The sequence below is a fragment of the Hyposmocoma kahamanoa genome, unplaced genomic scaffold, assembly GCF_003589595.1.
Source record: "Hyposmocoma kahamanoa isolate Upper Pololo Valley unplaced genomic scaffold, ASM358959v1 99702, whole genome shotgun sequence".
NCBI lineage: Eukaryota > Metazoa > Arthropoda > Insecta > Lepidoptera > Cosmopterigidae > Hyposmocoma > Hyposmocoma kahamanoa.
In genome coordinates this window covers 2,468,384-2,491,330 of record NW_020656001.1, presented here as the reverse complement: position 1 = coordinate 2,491,330, position 22,947 = coordinate 2,468,384, and the positions used below count along the sequence as shown (strand labels likewise).

Genomic DNA, 22,947 nt, shown 5'->3' with positions numbered 1-22,947 from the left:
CTGTCGTCATTGGGCGCCGGGTCTAAGTGTACTAAATCTAATGACATTAGGCTCGGCGCCCACTTATAGGACGGGAAGGCAGGGAAGCCTTCGGCATCTCTACATGTAAGCGCAGAATGACGGCAATTATTTCACGGCATCCTTAAGCGTGCTGAAGCATCCTTAGGCATGCCGAAGCATTTTACCGTTCGTGTCTCCCCTCGCCCCGCATACCCACATTATCACATTCGGCGTCCCGAAGTCTACCAAGGTTGCCGAGGCATTCTGGACGCTGTCGGCTCGGCATTCCTAAGCATACCGCAGTTTTATCTTGCAACAACACCATTATCATTGAAATTGCAACTATAATGTCATAATCTTAAGATATATTACGATTCGTCACCTAAAAATCCCTTGCCGTCCCGTCAGTGGGTTCCGGGCTTTAGGATGTGACCACCGTTATCGACGTGGAACAGACTTAAACCGAGCACATTTTGTCTCATGAGTCAGCCGTCGTCGAGCCCGCACGGTCGCGATCGGAAATTCGCAGGAAGACGATGTGTTTCTGGCCTGTGTCGTTTTCGCTCTTGTTGCACGGATTTAATGCTTTTGACTGGCCTAAAGCATTTCCGCGTCGATAAGTGCGGCGAGTCTCTCAATAAGTGCTCACATTTGAATATCACACTTCAAAACCAATACTGTCACTAAACTAAAAAGCCAACCTTCGTAATGTTAATGAAAACAAGTTCAAATTAGAAAAAGCGAGATTTTCGTTTAGGGACGGTATTGTTTTGAACGTGCAATGTATCAGTCTCTCTCCAATCTTGTGATGTCTGTCGTAGGTGTCCTTTTTTTTGGAATTCTCGACTATCATAAAATATTATCTCGATTATCATAAAATTTGCGAATGTATTCATACTATGTGCAATTGTTTGTTATACCTTAAAAAAATACGAAGATATTTGCTCGATAGTTGCTACATTATTTGTGGCTTACAAAAGGTTATGTGGAGGAGTTGATAATATAATCCACTGATAGAACAACTTTGATACAAGCTCTGTAGCTTATATATGATGTGAAATGCGAAGACAATACCACACGTGACAATAGAATCAGGAGGGAGACAAGGTTAGCAAGAAATTTTGAATTACCAAAATTCGTATATTGTGGAACACAAATAGACTCTTGTTTTAAAGAAGCCCGTTCGCGCACGCAACGCTTGGCTGTACAGGTGCTAGAAGCTCTAAGAACGAAATTAATGAAAATGTTTCTTTGTCATTGAATCTTTGTTGCAAATATAACTGCTTTGTGGCATTACAAAATGACCAATCACGTCCACGTTTTTGAATTACCAACGTAACTGTTGATAGACAAAAATGAAATGACTGTTTATTTATTTATTATATGGACAAAAAAACAGATAACAAACCAATTACATTGACAATAATCTCAGTACAGAGTACTAAAAAAACCGACCTCAAAAGTAAATGAAATCAAAAGTAGTGAAATATCCCCTAGTTCGCCACTATGCAGGACTTGACACTGGAGATAATAAAAATCGGTTCTCATTACTCGAAGTATATTGAGAGAAAAACGCCTTGAATTGGAGAAATAGCAAAATCAACCATTAAAGTAATTGCTCCTAAATTAAAGTTAGGCGCTATTTATAAAAATGAATCTTCATGCGTGAACAGCCACCCTTCGAGGTGGATGATTTTCTTCAAAATCAAATGGGCCCACTATGGAAGTACCCCCTTTCCAACAAAAAAAGAATCATGAAAATCGGTTCACAAATACCGGAGTTATCGCGTAACATACATACAAAAAAAAAGAACATACAATCGAATTGAGAACCTCCTCCTTTTTTGAAGTCGGTTAAAAATTAAATATGATATTATAAAGTTCGGTACCAGATTTTAATCCTACTTATGTTGACACATCATTGTAAAGTAACAAGAAATATCTACGTATCTACTTACTGTTCATAATTTGCTGATAATTTCACTTACTTAATTTATATACTTATTTACTAAATACAAAAACGACATGGACGAATGAATGAAAAATATTCAAACCGAAGTTTTTCATAGATATCTCGTTTTAAAGAAAGTGTTATTCTTATACGTGTTTAAGTAAACTATGACTTGACACGCCGTGAAAACGTCAATCCGAAAAACCAGTGTCAATAATTTTAATTAAGCAACGTACACTAGCCGACATATAATTCGAGCCACCTTGCATTTTTTTTTATCACGAATTTTGAAAACAAAACGTTTTCAACCCGAGACGTGGTCTCTCAAGATACGGCTAGTCCACCAGTTAAAAATCGCTCTGCGAACTATGGAACGTGCTATGCTCGGAATTTCTGTGAAGGAGAAGGTTTGAAAAGACATTATCCGACAAAGGACCAAGGTCGTCGATAAAGCTGGTGTATAAGCAAGAGGAAGTGGCAGTGGACTGGCCGTATCTGTCGAAGAACCGATAACCGATGGGGGTAGCGTGTTCTTGAGTGGAGACCACGGCTCGGCGAACGTAGTGTAGGACGCGCTCTGGCCAGATGGAGTGACGAGCTGCGAAAGGCTGGTGGCAGCAGATGGATGTGACTAGCTGAGAACCGTGCGCCATGGTGCACATTTGGAGGCATTCATGATGACCTTGCATTTTCAGCAGTAAACAACCTAAACTAAAAAAAAAATTTATATTATGCAATTTTGGAACTGGCGTTCCGTTTTTAGGTTTAGTGACAAAGCGGAAAGGGCTGAAATATAAAAAAAAAATTTTTTTTAATTATTTTTTCAAAAGTTTATACATTTTACAGGAGACTGGAAACAGTTTGTTGGCAAGCGCGCTCTTTCACTATTATAAAAAAGAACCTTTTCCAACAGAGCTTTTACGAAATTTGCAACAAAGCAAAACCAACCTCCAACCACTTCATTTTCAAATTAGACCTAAAATAGAACCTTTTGTAGAAATACTGCTATATTTGAGGATGGCGCTAATTGTGACGATGTGTGTAGTATCATTGGCACTCATATTCGCGCATTAACTTCTGTCAAATCAACTAAACAAAAAAACCGCGTCGCCAACGTTGCGTCGAGTTTTTAAACTAAAGATAGTTACAATCAGGGTTGTTGCGTATGTCAGCTTCCGCATCCGTGGATAATCTGTATAAATTAAAGTATCCGTATCCATATCCGCATTCATCGATGCTGATGTTCATTACGGATGTACGAGTCGTGACATGACCTTAAAGGCACGCTGGAGTAATTTACAAACCTTCCAGAAACAGACCATAAGCCGAAAAAGTAGCTCAACTGTTGTTTTTAATATTATGATAAAATTCCAGAACGGGTAATCTTTAATAGCAATAGATCTCCTTGTGAAAGAGTTCGTCAAGGGAAGTACTGCCACCCTTACCTATTTCTACCGCCAAGCAGTAATGTTAGCATTACTGTGTTCCGGTTTTGAAGGGTAATGGTGCTGGTGAAACTACAGGCACGTGGGACTTGTCGACTTATGTCTCAGGGTGGCGGGCGCAGTGGAAGTGCCCCTCGTATCTTTGCGATTTAAAGCTTTGAATAACACAGTAACTGTTATGGACAGGCGTGTGCGAAAAAGCTACAGATTGTTTTTATACAGATTGATTTTTTTGATACAAAATCATTGAAATAATATTTTATTACAATACCAAAGAAAATAGAAAGCTTATCAGCAACAACCCAAGTTACAATATGACAATCGCTAAATACAATATGACAAACTACAAAAATGTGGTCAAATCACTGTTTTGCCACTTAGCATTTTTTTGGTAACAGACGCGATTTACACGTCGAAGTAAAGTAAGTAGGTTTAACAACCTAAGCGCGTAGGAATTATTTTAAGATTTTTTATTTTAAATATAAATCGTACAACGCGACGAAATATCAGAGGACTTGTGAAAATATTACACTGAAAGCGTTGCTATGTGAATTTTGAAACTGTAAAACCAACCGCTTGTACAGTTTAGTTGTTATTAACAGCCAAAAAATATCTCCGTTATTGCTATTATTGTAGCAACGCTACTGAGAGGGCGAACGCGGGGTGACGTTGAGCGAAGAGAGAGGGGTCCACTGATATTTCCGTCGAGCTGTATGACGTTACAATAAGGTTCGAATTGTTAAGTTTCTGTCTACTTTGAAGCAAAACATCTTTTCTTCAATAATGCTGCTCGAAACCGTCTAATTGATAAAAAATCGTAATTCAAAAGCCGTGGCAGCCTAATATCTCTCAATGGCCTCACGCACATCTCTCGGAAGTCCCCAACCAAAAAGAACTATGGCATAAACCATCGCCTGAGAGGTTACCCGAGCCCGGCAATGGGACGTATAAATGAGTTGATGATGGTGTTCTTTCATAAGACTGTTTTATCTTTAAGGAAAGTAAATATGAGAGTTTGCTCTTTGTAAACTGATGTTTACACTCCCGTGCAGTGCACATAGTAGAATCCATCTTGCATTTTCAGCCTTCTTATTGTATCGGTGGCTTCCAATATAATGCTTGCCTCGTGGTGAAAGGCTTTGCCAATAGGCTTTAGGTAATAAATGTTTAATTCATCATAAATTAGATAGACTTAGACGATATTATCTAAAGGCCCCCATATACGAGACGATTTCTTTTCGCGATCCGTCGTTTCAGACTGACCGAAACGACGAATCGGTAGTGTATGCTCATGTAACTTGAACTTCAGGGGAGTAGCCACGGATCTATACGATTTTGTATGATACAAAGTGACGTTATGAAGAAGTCGTGCGCCTGATGGTAAGCGACACGCCTGTCCATAGCGACCGTAAAGAAATGAGGGGCACTGCCACCGCGCCACTCACACTGAGCCATGAGTTAACAAGTCGCATGTGCCTGTAATTTTCATCAGTACTTTTACCACTCCCAAAACTGGAACGCAGTACACGTTACTGCTTGGCGGCAGAAATAGGTAAGGTGGTAGTCTCTAGACTAGAAGAACTCCTTCATAAGTAGACCAACTGCTACTATAATATATCAATTATCGTGACGATAGATCGAAACGAGGAATCGTTTGTCCAAATTGTAATTTTTACTACAGAGCGTTTTAAAGAGAATGAGGCTCTTAATTAGGCAATGTTAAGGTGAATAAAATGTTTAATAAAAAATAAACGACGATAGAACTCAACCATTGCGTTTACCATTGTTCATTTTACCATTACGTGATTTTTAGACTTCTGGCAATGTTTGTACAATCATTTAAATTCTAAAATATGGGCATGTCGTTTACATTTCATCTATAGAATTATTTTTCGCGAACTTCTTAAAACAGGGTTAGATTTACTTAACGATATAGCCGGTTAATTTTTGTTCCTATTATGTACATCACTATTTTTTTTTTCTTAATTAAAATTAAATACTTATAATGTTAATATATATTTCTGAGGCTCAGATCCTAAATTGGCAATAGCACGGTTGTGTATAAAAAGACTACGTCTACAAAAATGTCAGCCTCATTTCATAGATAAAATAAACCAATTTAAAAGTTTCTACCTCTAAAAGTTATCAAATTTTTTGATCGCACGGCCGGAGCTGTTTTCACCATTTGGTTGTGTGTGTGTGAACCCATTTGTAGTTTCCAAATTCTAAACTTTAGTATCAAAAATAGTACTGCAGCCACAAGGTTTAATGTTTCGTTTGTGACTATAAGTTTTGTGGCTAACTATCTAACGTCCAATAATGTAAATCTAACTCAATTTTTCTCATTAAAAAGCTCATTATTAACAGAGAACCATTCTACTACCTTGAAAATTGCATTGTTCACATCGCCACAAGTACAATGTACACCAACAATACTATCTCATGTACAATATTTTCCACAAGGCTTACTAACCTAGTTTTAAATATACGAAATATTTTGTTGTTTAAATAAATATTAGACAACATCCCATACGTCGCGCTGATCCCAAAGTAAGTAGCTAAAGCACTTGTGTTATGGAAATCGGAAACAACGACGGCACCACAAATACGCAGATCCGAGACAATATATATATACATTTTATAGATTTTCTCATAGATAAAAAGCTAAAAAGTCGTTGAAAACCAAATACAAAGATCCGTTGGTACGTTCCGTAGCTTAGTTGGCACAGCGTCTGCAATGGTTTGCTGGGAGACGTCGTTTCGAATCCGGTCGTATCGAAGGAATTTTTTCTAAGTGTTCGTTCATCTTTGTTTTAATAATGACTATATAGAAATGTTAATTTTCTACGCTGACCCGGCCGGAGTTCGAATCCGGGAGCTCAGAGATGGCGACACCGTGAAAACCGGAGTGCAGGCCACTCAACCACTGAGGCTGTCACGATTTATAAATATACAAAATGTCTATAAAGTCAACTGTAAACTTTAGACGAACAAAAACGAACTCCCTTCTGTTTGTGAACTGAATTTATTTGATTTAAACTACTACAGACTGTATTTTGGCGTCACTTTTATACATGGTTATTTTTAAAATACTAACAACAACAACTTTTGGTCCATGATTTTTAAATATTCAATTCTACTTTCATACAAAATTAAATAGATTTAAATAAATCGCTCTAAACGATAATAGCCCTGTGTAGGACAGGGATGGGTATCGTAGCGGAGGACGCTTGCACGTTGAAACTTATTTCTACTAAATTCAGACCTGCAAGAAGTACATACAAAAATTCAGAAGGTCTGCTGGTGCATTTCGTGGCTTATTTATTTATATACTCACGCCCTTGGATTCCCATTGGGGTAGACAGAGACTATCGATCGCCACTTAGCACGAACCTTACAAACCTCTTGCTCCACTTACATTCATCAATCGCTTCATACATGCCCTCTTATTCTTCTCACTACGCACTCCAGCCATTTTAAGAACAATGTCAAAGTCAAAGGCAAAGTCATAGATTATTTATTCCATAGGTAAAATAAATTTACACTTGAAATCGTCACATTTAAGCTACTGCTCGTTCACTATGCTGACCTCCCTGCGAAGAACGAGCAAGAAACTCTAGGGATTGCTCTTTTCAAATAAACTTAATTGCTACGGAATACACTTTGAATCAAATTTGTGTGGATTCTGGAGCCATGTCGTCTTTCCATACATCTTTATCTAACACGTAGTCTTCAGTTTTGTAGTATGATTTTTCGATCAAAATATTTTTAATGTAGTTTTCAATCTCAATTTGATCAGAGATTTTTTTTGTGGCCGTCCTCATCCAATGATTCCTTCTACGTTAGGTCTGTTATATTTTTTTCGTTAATCTACATTCGTTCAACCGCTCCATGTGCCCAAACCAAATTTTTCTCGGATCATAGCATTCTTCTCTCTGTCACACAGCCGCACACCACATATTCCTCTGAGGGATCTCTTTTTGAAAGAATTCGACCAGGGTATTACTGCCACCTCACCTATTTCTACCGCCAAGCAGTAATGTCAGCATTGCTGCATTCCGATTTTGAAGTGTAAAGGTGCCAGTGAAATTACAGCCACATGGGACTTGTGAACTTATGTCTCAGGGTAACAGGGGTTTGCAATTTAAAACTCTGAGTGGCACTGCAACTGTTATGGACAGACTTGTAGCTTAGCATCAGGCGCACGACTTAGTCGTCCCGTCACTTGACGTTATTAAAAAAAACTCATTTCAATTGCATTCACTCTATTCTCATGCTTCTTCTGCTACACTCAACAGTCACTCGTATACATTAACGTTGGAACCAACACAGCATTATGTACCGCCATTCGTGCTTTCTCAGATGTAGACTGGCTGCATGTCATTCTAAAAAGTGCGTTCTTAAAAAACAGGTAATTTTTGTTAAAAGCCACGGAACAAAAGTTATTTTTTGTGTGTTAGTAATACGATACCTCCAATGAACACCACGTCAACTTTATTTTTTGGTGTTTTTGTGTTATTTTTGTAAACAGCCACATTTATTTACTAATATTATTCTCCCTGAATTTTGTGAATAACGTCTTTTTTTATACGCGAATATAACTCATCGATAGAACTAGTTTAACTTGAGATACAGCTAAAGACGCGTGGTGCTAAACCGAAAAATACGTTGTTTTGAAAATTTTCCCTAACGCTATTTACGACAGTCCGTTAGAAAAGGAACGATGATATGTTTAACTTATCATGTTAATGTCAAGCAACGTTGTGAATGCTGTTTATTAAGATCCCCATTTCAAACGATTCCTCGTTTCGATCTATCGTCACGATAATCGATATATTATCGTAGGAATTGACCTCCTTATGAGGGATTCGTCTAGAGAAGTACTGCCAACTTACCTATTTCTACCGCCAAGCAAAAATGTGAACATTACATATGGGACTTGTTAACGTGCCGACAGTTCTTTACGATTGCTATGGACAGGTGCGTCGCTTACCACCAGATGCACGACTTGTTCGTCCCGTCAATTGGTTACATAAAAAAAATCGTACAGATCCGTCAGAAGTTCAAGTTAATTGTTGTAAAACGACACGAACACTGTCGATTTATCGTTTCGATTAGTCTGAACGACGGATCGTGGAGACAAATCGTCTCGTATATTTAGATATTATGAAATAGTGGTAAGGTTAATTGTGACGAAAATATAGACAATTTGCTTGCCTGAAAACCATGTAACATTTAATTTATTAGTATTATAGATGTAAGCAAAATAAGCTGCTTAAATAATTTTGTAAATAAATTATTTGTCATTATTTTGACTAGTGTTTATTAACACAAGCGCGTTATTTAATGACAGGTAAAAATTGTATTTCTTTTATTGTTTATTTTAACAAATTATTTTTAACAGTTATCGATTACCAAATCGGTTATAATGAGTCGGTTGATTAATTTACATGTAGTTTTTAATTAGGAAAATGCAATAAAATTGGTTAATTAAGTTCTTTATTAATCAAAATTTGCTCAAATCTCGTTTTTATAATGTGCCTTATTAGCATTAAGGAAAGTGATATTTTATATTAGAATGCATTGCAACGATTCTTGTATTTTTTCTGTATTCGCTGACATTGGAGTTGATTCTGACTTGAATTTATAGTTATTTGACGGATCTCTTTTGTTCTCTTCTGCTCTGTTAGAATGTAATGCAGAGTGAAAGAGATGTAAATACTTTATGTTTTGCCAAATTAGTTGGAAGTCAAGCAATCAACGCCAATTTATTTTTTTTAATTAGCAGAAATATTTTTTTATAATAAATAAATGATCTTTTACTTTTGTTTCTTTTTTGTTCTTAATAATCCTTTTTTTTCCTTTTATTAATTATAGGTCATTCTTCAGGTCAGTATATAGGGTGTTTTGTATTTTGCTTGAAATATTGCTTTCATACAAGAAAAGCACAAATTTTTGATATCACAATTTATTAATGTAACAATATACTTTGAACTACTTTTACTGCCATAATTTTTATAAATACATACCTACATATTTCTAGTATATAAAGAGACACCTTACTTACTTTAAAATACGGTCCAAAACCATTAAAAAAATAGATATTATTTACTGTCGTTTGTTTCTATATTACAATAGTATTTTATACAAACGTTGCATAATGAGCCTTCTTGAACTCGACTACCGTGTTTAGGCCACGAGGCTTGCCGAGTAAGTCATAAGTACGTGATTTTAAGACCTAATTATGTTATGATTGCACACAATACTTTTTCTACAAGTAAATAAAATTGAATATCCTTTATATTTTAACTAATCTTTATATATATATTGCCGGTCCTTTAGGCCGATTTAACCAACCAGGTGCCAATAGTAATTAGCAAAAATATGACGTTGTTTTTTTGACACATTGTATTAACAATAAAACAAAGTAATCTGAAGAGCGCCTTTGTGATATGGATTTAAGTACAGAGGCAAAAAATGGTTATATCCACTGTTTTAAATAAATTCTCAATGCATGGACTTTAATATGCAATACGTATTTTAAGGTACGTAAGGTGCTATTTATGTACGCCGGTCTATTCTTTACTTGATTTATATATAATTTTTGCGTTTTTTTTTTGTTCCTAATCATTTTAAAATTGCTGCGTCGTCTGTGTCTTAGATATAAAATTGTACCTTATTAGTTATGTTTACCAAATTATATGTTTCATGTATTTGATACATACGTTTAATTCATACGGCAAAAGTACTAAGTTTGCGATTTATTCACGTATATGTTAATGTACTTTAGTAATAAAACCTCGTACGACAATATGTTGAATACTACGTCACACACCAGTACAAATCGCACATGACCATAGATGGGCAGTGGGTTAAAACTCAAAACGAACGGCCGGATTTTAATCTACTTCTGCCCAAAATCGCGGGCAGAAACGGCGAGCACAGAATTTGGTATAATTCCTTACTTATTACAAATTTCGATGTAAAAAATCGATTTACTTCAATGTGATTTTCAAGCGAATCGATTCAATTGAATGGCAAATCGAATCGTCCAGATAAGAAAACACTTTGTAATAATATCATTAAATTTGTGCAAATCTCTATTTAAAACGTATAGTTTTTGCCCTCGATTTCAGACATTAACAAAGCGCCTGGTTAAAACCCGGGCGCTTGCCCATCTCAGCACATGACAACTATAACGTAGTATTATCTTAAATATTACGTTACGATTTCATTTGAAAAGTGACAAGACGACACTGTTACATTGAAATTAAATAATAGACGAATGACACGCATAATACAGTGTAATTTTTGAGATAAAATATAATATAACGCAATTCTTGAGATAATACTATGTTAGTTGTCACGTGCGAAATATGACGAATTGCAAACTTATACTTTTTTTCGATTGTACAATTAATTACATTAGCAGTCCGAATAAAAAAAAAATTCAAAAATTTTCTACGTAACGTTCAATTAGTTTCAAAACTGACAAATTCGTTGTTTAACCCTGTGGTGTCGTAACAAATTATTCACATTTTTGAACGACAATGAAACATATACGTGGTACCAAATTGGCCCCATACCAATGTCATTATTAAGCAGAAGTTTTAGTATTTCTAGTGATGTCTAGTCTAGTGAACACAAATTTTATCGATAAGTTATATTTAATCAACAACATTAAATTGAATGCTTCTTTGTGACTACAATATCGATTACGAATCTACATTTCTTCTTTATCTTATAAAAATTAACATTATTATTTTAAATAAAATTCGTAAAATAGATTAAGTGCTTTTCGTGCTTCTTTTCCCCGGTATATTTCGTATACCATTGAAAATTACAAAGAAAAATATAATGAGATAAATCATTTCATCGTCATAACTAATTTTAAGAAAATCCACACTTGTTTGGCACGAGCTGGCTGGCTGGCTGTTTTTACAGTATTAATGAATACAGAAAAAAGTATTGATATGTCATAACATAGGCTAAAAGGCCTGAAATAAATAAGATAATATAACACATTTTTGAACTAAAAACTAATATTCAAACCATAGATGCTTAAACAAACTTGTACACAAAACTAAAGAGAAAAAAAACAAACTTATTAACTGGGATAGGTACTCGCGACTCGAAACTTCGCAGGCACCTCTACCTACTAGACCACCTAGCTACTAAATATATAATATATATATAATAAATATAATAAATATATATAAATAAAAATATATATATAATAAATATATAATAATTTACAGTATATTTAATTTGTAATATACCATGAGCTTTTCGGGGAAAAAAAAAAAAAACATCGTTATGATACCTGCAGGCCGAAGAAGGTTCGCAACCTGCGTTGAGCTAGCATAGCGGACTATAATATGATATACTTTGTTGCGGATATACCTTAAATCCCTTCAATGAGATACCAAAGTCACACTTGTTGAGTTTTGCCTCGGATACCTCGATGGAACTGGATTTTATTGACTCTGATTAAAATTGTTATCGATAAATGTCACTAGCAGAATTGGATTCGTTATACTTAAAACTTCTGTTTAATCATCGATATCGAAGGTCGAGCTTTACTTAGCTTTAGTCGCTAAAAGTAAATTTCGTTGGTTAGCCGTTTTAGAGACATAACGTCGCCTTACTTTGTCAAAATCATATTTTGAACAACAAAATTACTAAAATGCAAAAATTTGATTGTATATACATATATAAATGCTGCAAGCTGATTTCACACATTTCTTTCATATTCACACACAGGCTCTTACCTATTCAGATATAATGTTTTGCCATCTCCTGAATAACCAATCTTTATAAGATACGAGTTTTAGAAATTAAGGCGATAAGCGTATTTTACTGTCCTCACTAGGATTTTGTGACGGGACGAACAGGTCGTGCGCCTGATGGTAAGCTATACGCCTGTCCGTAACAGTTGCAGTGCCACCCGAGCTTCAAATCGCAAATATCTGAGGGGCACTGCCATTTCACCCGTCACCCTGAGACTTAAGTTGACAAGTCCCGTGTGCTTGTAATTTCACCGGCACCCTGACCCTACAAAATCGGAACACAGTAATGCTAACATTACTGCTTGGCGGCAGAGATAGATAAGGTGGCGGTATTTCCCTGGACGAGCTCTTTCTCAAGGAGTTCTACAGCTTACAGAACCTTACCGTAGTAACAGATTTTTTTATTGTGGTTTTTCATGTACTGAAATCTTAAACTTACAAAGACATACATTAATACATATCAGAAAAAGACGGTGTTATGTGTAACGTATGATTATAGGGTTCTAGTTTATTCCGTACAAAATTGAATCTGTAATATCCTCTAAATCAGAGGTTCTCAAACCTTTTTGTCTGGTAGACCACGTGCCGATTTTTCTGTTTTGCGAAGACCCCTCATATGGATTTTTTCAGTTTGACAGCAGACACAGTGCTAGTCAGAATCTATATAAAAAAAATTATTAATATCTTGTTCATTGTGAAACGTTTATGTTACTTTATAGGCGATTTGTGTCTGTTATAAAAAATGTGGGTAAACCTACCTACATAAATGGGTTCTAATTAACGGTGATGCACTCTTTTTTTATTTCGCTGACATAAACTCCTTGTAGGTTGGAGTGCGCACCCAGGGGTTCGATATATTATATCACTTTGAGAATCATCGCTCTAAACAAAGAAGCGACTTAATCACGTTACAAACAGATGTAAATTTGGTGCGGATATGAAACAACATTTATTTTTACGCGTCTAGAGCCGACTTAAGCACGACTTTCTGGCTACATTCACCTAAACTTCTAGATATACACATAGAGAGGGTAATACCTCCCACTAAAACCGCGCAAATGTAAAAACTTACAATTACAAAGCTTACTTCTAAATACACATAAAAAATATAGAATAAAATTCAATACAATAATTTCGCGATTTCAGAGTGAGGTGTTATCCAACTCTATGTACTTCCTTGAGGTTTAGGGAAATATAAATTCTGCGTATTGGTCAAATATCCAGTATTCGATTGCGACCAGTGTCACCAGCGAAAATTGAAACAAGTTTCGTGGTACTTGACAAATTGCAATTTTAACTAACACTAATACAACTAGGGTGTTGTTCGTTCAATAGAAGCACTAATCCACTATTGTCTCTAATGTTTTTATTAATATTTCTGTCTGACAATTTGATTGGACAGTTAAAAAACGGGGTTTAACCCAATTAAAATTAACGTGTTAAAGTTACCTATAATTGACTTCATTTTGTATTCACCGTCGATTTTAATCAAATTTTATTTGACTGTTGAACTCGATTTTCTCTACATTGATGACATAATGTCTGTCCAATATAGAGTTTAAGTAGCTATATAAAGGCCTCTATATTGACACGTACTTTGTCTTTTTTCAGTAGACAGCTACCAGTATCAGCTTCAGTCGATGTGGCAGAAGTGCTGGAACACCAACCAGAGCCTGGTGCATAACTTGCGGTTCCGCGAGCGCGGACCCCTGAAGTCCTGGCGGCCTGAGACCATGGCCGAGGCGATCTTCTCCGTGCTCAAGGAGGGTCTGTCGCTGTCCCAGGCTGCGAGGAAGTACGACATCCCGTACCCAACGTTCGTCCTCTATGCTAATCGTGTCCACAACATGCTTGGCCCCAGCGCCGATGGCGGAGCAGGTATGTTCGCTCTTTTCCAATTTAACAAGCGATCTCACCATAACTGAAAATATGTTGGAATCCTTCAAGTCTGACCTTTGAATGTATAATAGTGTCTACCGCTTTGTCCGTAAAGTTGAAAGTTCCGTGGAACGAAATGAATTCTTAAAAGCTTTGAACCTCATTTTTTTAAAGTTTACGTTGTACTTTCATAAGTACTGCTAAGGTATTGGATAATTTAATGATGTTAGTAAAAAAGCAAGTATGTCGCGCATTTCTAAAAGAGTAAATTTGAAATAACATATTTTCGGTTATAACAAAACGTAATTTCAATTTCATGGGTATACATTTTTCAAAGCATTTCTAAAGTAAATAATACTTATGCAGTTGATTTCGTAAATGTAATGAACGGGAAGCCATGAAACTGAAGTTGATTAGTATTCTGACTGAATTTGATTTTTACACTATGTCTCAACCTGTGCATTGTAATAACATGTGCGTATTATGCGTAAGCGAAATTATGCTAAGCGATGGTTTATTGTATTATGTACAATGTTCGTAATTACTTCTAAGCATTGTTTGACGTAAGCAACTCGTGTATCCTTGTAATGTAATCGTGTGTCCTTTTGTGACAGCCTGTTGGGTTCACAATGGTGTAGTTTCCAATTTCCTAGCGGCTGTTGTCAAATTTCTGTCCAAACGGCCTGTTCCTATAACGTAAACTAGATGAGAAGAGGCGGTCAAATATTAGTAGCTAGTAGAGTGACTGCGGTGGTGTAGAACGGGAACGTGATACGAGCGAGTATACGTCGGACGGTTTGCATGAATTCTTAAGTATTTTTTTTTAAAGTTTTTCGAAAGGAAACAACATACCGCGTCTGCGCTTCACTACGTTTTCTCATATGCCCATCTATGAACTGCGTTTTGCAAATTTCAATGGATTACAATTCCGTTTTGTTATGTCGTAGATCTTCGAGCGATAGTAAAAAATGACCCGTTTACATGTCGGTAGGTTCAATCTACGCCAACTTTATTTTTTGATCCTTTTCTGTTATTTTGTATTTATTTATTAATATTGTGCTCCCCGAATTATGTGAAAACAAAAAATAAAGAAACAAAAATCAAAATTCGAAAAAAAACAAATTTTGTGAAAAAATATAAACAAAATAAAAACAGAAGAGGTTGGTCCTATTCTGTTATTTTGTTTTTATCTACTAATATTGTGCTCCCCGAATTTTGTGAAAACAAAAAATAAAGAACAAAAAACAATACTTGTGAAAAAATAAACGAAGTAAAAACAAAAGAGGTTCAAAAATTAAGTCGACGTAGTATACATACATTTGGAGGTATCGATCTGGCACAGAGTGTCAAACTTAGACCGGAATATACCGACTTTGTATTTGTATTTAATCCGTATGTATAGCAGTCGCAATAAACTTAATCTTTCGAAACAAAATAGTAGTGGAATTGAAACTTAGAAAATCCAACCGAAAACTACACGTGTAGAAAATGTTGACTCGGTTTTCAATATTTGTTAACAATTTAAACCTAAAATATTGGGATGTTACATGATAATCAAATAGGTAATAGCTTAACTTAACGTAGAGGCAGACAACCATAAAAAAATTGACCTCAAGTACGTCATTCGGAGAAGCTCATAACTACCCCATTGTCAGTCAATGTCTTTGTAAATGGTGCGCTGCCTGTTCACGCTCTACTATTGAATGGAATTGCAGATCTGAGGCCGAAAGGTCGCGGGCGGCCGCAGCGCATCTTGTTGGGCGTGTGGCCCGACGAGCACATCCGCGGCGTCATCCGCGCCGTCGTCTTCCGCGACTCTCACGCACCTCACGCCGCACACCACATCAAGGAGGAAGTTCTGCCAGGCTATCCAGCTATAACGGTCAGTATCGTGCCACCGCAACGACATACCCCTAACTCAAACGTACTTTCCGCTTCTTCCATACCTTCGTCCCCGTAGCTCGACGGCTTTGGGATCTTAATCGACCTGAATGTTTGCCGTTGCGAATGTGCTAATGCGAAATTATGTGGATGATCTGCCTTGGCCATTTTTTTTATGAAGTGTTAAAATCTTGTTGTGAAAATCGACCGCATGGAGAGTTTCACTCGATGCAAAAGCTCTCACACCTTTTTTTGATTATTCCGCGTTATTACAATATACAAGGTGACCACTTTGTTCAACCAGCTCTTGCATCAAGTGAGGGCCATAGTTTTAAGTTAAGGATTCGAAGAAGTTCTCACAAAATTGTAACTTTGTGGGAATATGCGTGTTGCAGGATGGCATGCCGGTGCAAAACGCCTACGGAAGCGTACCTTGCGGAAACGGCCGCGAGGGCGGGGTGTCGCCCAACGCGGCGGCGGCCGCTGCCGTCGCCGCCGTGGCTCATGGCCTGCGCCGCCAGATGTGCAACATGGTAGTGGCGGCTCAGCGCCCGCCCGACCACCCGCCGCATCTGGGCCTGCCGCCGCTGCCGCTGCAGTCCCCGCGCCTGCCGTCCCCGCTGTCCGCAGGCCTGGAATCGCCGCTCTGCTCCCCGCCCCCGCCTGGACACGCGCTCGAGCCCCCCAAGCCCACCGACCCGTTCCGCCCGTTCGCTTCGCCCCGCCCGGATAGCCGCTACAGCGAGCGTGATGTTGTCTCTGAAATAACTGACATGGGGCCACCAAAGACTCCAGTAACGATTGCCAAGAATGGAAAGGATCAACTGTCGACTCCCGTCCCGGTGAAGATGGAGCCGCCTTCTGCGGAGACTCGTGCCGAGAGCATCTGAAGCGAGGCCGCGGGCGCGGCCGCGGCACACCCCTCGGTCGGGGTGCCGCCCTCCCCGCTGCCCGCTTATCCGTATTTCGTTCCCAACCGCAATTCGGTCGGCTACTTCTAAGTGGCCCGCGTCGCGTGTTTGTCACCATGTATACGACATTCCACAATTCAGACCCAGACCTGGCCTGCAACACCGCGGTTGGATGACAAGTCGTGCCGAGACCCTGCGCCGGCAGACTACAGTATTTAATCGTTTCTATGGTATTCGGCATTACTTTACATCACATATTTAATTATTATTATTTAAATGGACTCGCTGTGCAATAAAATGCTTGTTGTTTAGTTATGAATTTTGTATTATTATGAAAAGAAGTAATTTTAGTTTACTTTTAAGTTTTTTGTTAATAGCTATAGCCAGGGAGCTCCAATACTATGGCTCCCGGCCGTTTCTTGTCACTGTCGCTCGGTGTCTCTTTATTATCTACTCAATAGTAGATCGTCGAACTTACGCGTTAGGCTTAAAATTAACCTTCTACTTAGATCCATCTGTGAACATCAAAATTGTACCATTTGGCCCGATTCAAAAGACTGTTCGGTATACCTAATCATTCAATCAATTTACGTGTAAGACAAAATTATGAATTAGCCTTAGATGTAACCGTAAATTATTAACATAGATGTAACTTCTCCTTCATCGTCAGATCGATGTCAGTTTCTCTAATAGCGATTATAGCTGAAATGTGTGTTGTTGCTTGCGGCAGGCGGCGGCGCGGGCGCACGCCTGCGTCCCCTGTCCTGCCGCCCCCAGCTGATTGTTCACTGTTCGTGCAGCGATTCACGTACGAGTAGATATTAGTTATCGCCAAATGTAATATAGATGTATCATTAGCGAGTAGTGATTGTTCCAAATGTTAGGCTATTTTAGATTCGGGCTCGACTTACACCTCTGCTTTTAATGCCTCACTCACAAGGGCAGGACATAAATTTGTAGTATATTGAACAACGCTGAAGTGATATAAAATTATTTTCGATTATTTACATCAATAACCGCTACAAACATTTAAGAGCGTCCTAACTGCTTACAATTTGTCCGTGTTTATATTGTAGAGAATAATGTTTCGGAAGTACTCGTAAAATGCAACAAATGCAGGTAAATTTAAATGTTACCCAAGCAGTTTGTCTGATGCAGTGCAATGCAATCTCGTGCAATTAATAGGATCAAAGGCACAGATGTCGGCGAGCCCATCTTAGGATTAGAAGCACTAAAATCGCCAAGCAATGAATGTTTTACCATTCGAGTGTCTGCTGATCTACGCGTAGCTAGTATACAATTCAATTTACTTAGATTATTAGCTGTGTAACTATATGTAGCGTTCGATCAGATATATTCATGCTAATAACATGGGGTTTCTTTTAATTCGCTTTTAACGGACTGTTCCGAGGGCGTCGCGCGCACGCGCAGCGCGGCGGCCACAGCAAATGCGCTGTTTGGTGTGCGGAACATGTAGTCTGCGCAGTGTTGCCACCTTGCCCAAGGAGGAAGAAGCTAAACCTAAGGCTGGTTTCAGAGCAGTGCGGATTGCTCCGCGCGGAGCAACACGCGTGGCGTTAGTTAGGATATAGTTTCCGAAAGTGGTCCCCAGTGGGCGCTAGAGAGTCCTGTGGGGGCCTCGGAAGCAATTGGAGCGCCTTGATGCTGTTCATTAGGTGAAAAAAACCTGAATTATCTACATAAACTACACTATATATATATTTCCTTGTGATTTTTTGTGTTAATATAAAAAATACGTGTTTTCAATTATTTTTTTCTGGTTGTGGGCGCGTTGGAATTTTTTTATCTCGCCTAAGAGGGGGGTGAGTCTAAAACTTTGGGGACCTATGCGTTAGAACACCGTTTTACAGCGACGCGGATTGCTCCGTGCGGAACACGCTCCGCGTGAACTTCGCACGAACACCGTGCAAGTTACCCAGTGAATATCTGCACTAAATTAAATACTCGATTCAGAGCAATGCGGATTCTACGCATACGGATGGCCCGCACGCGGACAGTTGTTGACAATTCACAGCTATGAAACCTGCCTTAGTAAAAAAGTTGCTAGATTCTAAGAAATTAATTCTGAGTAAAGTTGCCAAAAGTGACTAAATTAAAAATATACCTATGAGATTGCGTTTTAAATATATATTTATCCTAATTTTACAAATGGTTAACCCAAAAGAATGTCATCAATATCAATCAAATCATTATTACCTTGTGACGTTGAAGGTCCAGCTTCATGATTGGTATTTGTTTTTGCTGAAAGATTTTTTATGTAACAATTTTGTAAATGTGGCTAGATCTAGCTGGAAATGGACTACCGTGGCAACACTGAGCTTGCGTGCTCCTTAATGTTGTTAGTATGAAAAATTAAGCATATATTATTGTACAAATTTGTTTTATCAATATGTTCCCTATTTTTCATAGTTTCGGCGGGAAAATTTTAGCAAAATCTTCTTGCTACAAGGGTATACCATGATTTTTAGGTATTTTTGGCGGACATACGTTGGCGTTCGTTCTTTCGTACATTAGATGGAAAGGGCTGGTGGGGGGTGCGCCGGCGCCTCACGGCACGGCGCGCGCGCTGCTTGCTGGAGCAAGTCTCGTCGCAAAACACGCTCGAGTAGCATGTTTTAAAATAAATCTCCAAGTGGCCTTGATACTTCACTTTTATTTGGAATTTGGATTGTCCGATTTGGTTAAAGTTTGGATTAGAGTATAAAAAAGACCAAATTATTAAAAATACATTTGCGATTCAGAACTAATGTTGATACTGTTTTGGCTATCCTTTTGGAAATAAAATTTAATATAGGTGAAAATTAAAAAGAAAAGTTATATGATGGCCTATACGTTTCGGATGAATTGCGTAATTTTTGGTAAATGTTACTACGCATATTTTCTATTGTGTAAGTCTAGGCTAATGTGTTCAAAAAGTAATTAAAAAATTAAAAATTTTTGAAAGTAGAAAGTGCCTTCCAAATTTTTGACCACATAAGTGTTGGGGTGGGTGCGGCGACGATCGGTGGGACGCGGGTCACGGCAGCACAGCGCCCAATTGTGGACTTCGCACTTACGCGGGGCCACTTTCTCAAATGGCCTTTGCTGCCGTATCACCGCGCAGAACGTGCTTAAATATAAAAAGTTAGAATATAAAAATTCAAAATTATTATATAAAAATTGAAAACATATGACTATTATATAGAAAAATTATACATAAATTATATATTTGGCCGGAGTGGTAATACCCTGACAGGCAAGCGTTAGCTAACTTTCGGTATCAAAATTAACTATTTATTTAATGTAACACAATTTTAAATTTAATGGAAAAGCAATGCAGATTTTGCAAAGTGCCATTTATTTGAACTGAATAATATACGATTCATTATATCTTCTTTTTTGTATCACGTGGATTTGTAGTTATAATTAATTATTACATATTGATTAATTTATTGTACTGGAAAGTATACATTTCGATTACATAAATAAGTACCTACGTTATTTCCGTGATAGATAAGTACCATTTACTACCTACTTACAGTATTGTAACTAACTACAGATGCGGTATTGGGTGACGTAGATGACCGTAGTTTTACTGTTCCCAGTTAATCTCAATGTTCCTTTGACTGCAACTGGCAACTCTTACAAACAATTCTTGCATGACAACTTGTTTTAAATTATTTTGTTGGTGTGATATAAAAACTTTCATTAATAGAATGTAGAACAATATTATAATTTCGAAATGCCTATAAAATAGTAGGTGCCTAATATCATTATTATATTGTTGTGTCACAACCAATTATTTATTTCAATTTAGTGTTTTAAAGGACTATAGTCGAGAGAGTCAGATATGTTTTCTTATTACTGTTTGTGTCTACCAGTCTTCGATATTTCAGAACTGTATTTCTTCTTCTGATCTCACAATGTATGTAATTTAAAAATTAGACAGATGTTTTTATTGACATAAAATAAACATTTCAATTATATGTCGTTTACGGCTGTAACATTTTTTTACTTTAGGTTGCGTATGCCTAGAAATGATAATATTATAAAATGTTTTGGGTTTTTTTACACTTGTGACTTCATTTCTATCGTTTACAATCTATTGTAAGTGTGGTATTTCGTAATGTAACGTAATTTCTTTACTTTCAAATTACCATAAACACTAAATCTGTATTAGCAGAGTGTGAGTCGCTCAAGGTCAACGATGACGTAGAAATGTAGAGCACAAACCAATGAGCTCCATTAAATCACCTTTAATTTATTAAAGGACAGTTATTGTTCGAACGTTACACAGTCTGCACTGCTCCTAAAAACCGGTTCAATTATTTCGCAGGTGTAAAAAATTCAATAAATCGTCAAAATTAACTTTCGCGCCATGGTTGATTACGTTTGTGAACATCGTTATACAGACGATTATGTTTTGTCAATATATTGTTGTTATGGTTTTTCTTATATTTCAATAACTTGTGTTCGTGATTATACTTATTCTGTTATTGTATAAATATTTTAGTTTTGTGAGCAATCATGATTTCTATATGTGTAGAGGTTAAAAAATATATACACAGCGTTCTCCTCTTTTGACAACAGGAAAATGTAAAGCAAACAAAGTCACTTTTCTATATGAAAAAAATAAAAAATAGAGGACCTAGAGTTGAAAATGAGTAATTTAAACATCTAACTTAGATTCACCGCACTACTTGGTTACCAGGAGTGCAGTTCTTATAATAGGATGTAGCTCTGTAGCTGTGAGATTAAAAAAATATAATTATAAAAATAATGTCCATCTTTGAGATGATCACTGTTTTTTTTTTCCATTGTAACGTAGCTACATATGAAAATTTAGTAGCAGTAGAACTCCTTAGTCAATGAGTTCGTCCAGGGAAGTAAAGCTACCTTACCTATTTGTGCCGCCAAGCACTAATGTCAGCATTACTGTGTTCCGATTTTGATGGGTAAGAGTTCTGGTGAAATTACAGACACGATCCGCCGCTGGTCGGTAACTTCAATGGCGGCCTAGCTTTTGATACATACTCTAATAGTGCGCACCCTTACCGGTGCGGTCAAAATGTATTAAACATGTCGTCTTCTCTCTTTACACCCAAGTCAATATGACACGGTAGGTAATTATCCAGTGGCGTCGAAATTTTAAATTTCAAAAGAGGAGAACGCGGTGCTCACCAAATTTATCTGTATCAAGTACAGTTGTAAGATTGATGTCTTTTCGTCGTAACCATAGTTATCTGGTACATGTAGTTGAAGTATCCAATAACTTTCAACATCGTATAGTGACAGTTCATCGGAATACATACATTTATATTGTGTAGTAAATGTTTCGAATTATTCAATAATATTAAGTTCGTTATTGTCACAGTGTAACGTTGTCTGAATGAATAATATAAAAATAGTGCAAACAATATCGTTTCATTTGAATACACCTTCCTGTTAGATTTCGTAAAATTTAATATGACTCGTAATGTAGAACTTATAAGCATAATATTATTAGAAAGTAAGTTGTAGTTTAGTTGGTATAAGTGAGTACGTAGATCTCATAATCAGTTATAAAATAAATCAATAGGGGTCCCGGTGCCCTTCGCCTATAAAAAATTTTATACAAAAATTCCCGACAGTCATTGCTGTCGACGACATACGACGGGGGGCACTGCCAGCATCTTGGGCACCTTGCCGCGGGGACTCAATTTTATTCACATAATTGAATCCTCTAGTATTTAAGTTTTTATTGTACCTTACCTATATTTCAACTTATTGTCTAATAACTGCTTTCCGTAGAATTACAAAAAAATAGAATATCACAAACCTTGCTAACTACTAGCGCCATCTATGTCCAAGAAACGAAATCACTATCACTAAAGGTTTTGGAGTGAAGACGCTATTTCGGTGATGCGGCAATCAACCCCTAGATGGCATTACTCAAATTAAAAACAAGTCATGACGAGAACTACTAGCGCCATCAACGTCGAAGGTACTGAATTACCAGACACATTGCATTCGCGTACAGACGGCGCAACGACACATTTCTTGGCTGCAAAGGTGATGCGAAAGTATTATTGCTTGCGTTCCCACTTGTAACA

The 22,947-nt window shown here is 37.3% G+C and overlaps 1 protein-coding gene across 5 annotated transcripts in view; it reads left to right on the top strand.

The window, feature by feature from the left end:
• LOC113239226 (protein bric-a-brac 1-like) overlaps positions 1 to 19,736 on the top strand; it is a 342,214-nt gene extending 322,478 nt beyond the window's left edge. Inside the window, exons 4-6 of one of the 5 annotated variants that reach the window (XM_026476132.1) lie at positions 13,800 to 14,063; positions 15,779 to 15,945; positions 16,340 to 19,736. In XM_026476132.1, coding sequence (XP_026331917.1) covers positions 13,800 to 14,063; positions 15,779 to 15,945; positions 16,340 to 16,834 — 926 coding nt within the window. In that variant the 3' untranslated portion in view covers positions 16,835 to 19,736. Of the gene's footprint in view, positions 1 to 13,796; positions 14,064 to 15,778; positions 15,946 to 16,339 lie in introns of all 5 variants that reach the window. The other 4 variants (XM_026476131.1, XM_026476135.1, XM_026476133.1 and 1 more) reach the window with 4 other exon arrangements.
• The last annotated feature ends 3,211 nt before the right edge of the window (positions 19,737 to 22,947 follow it).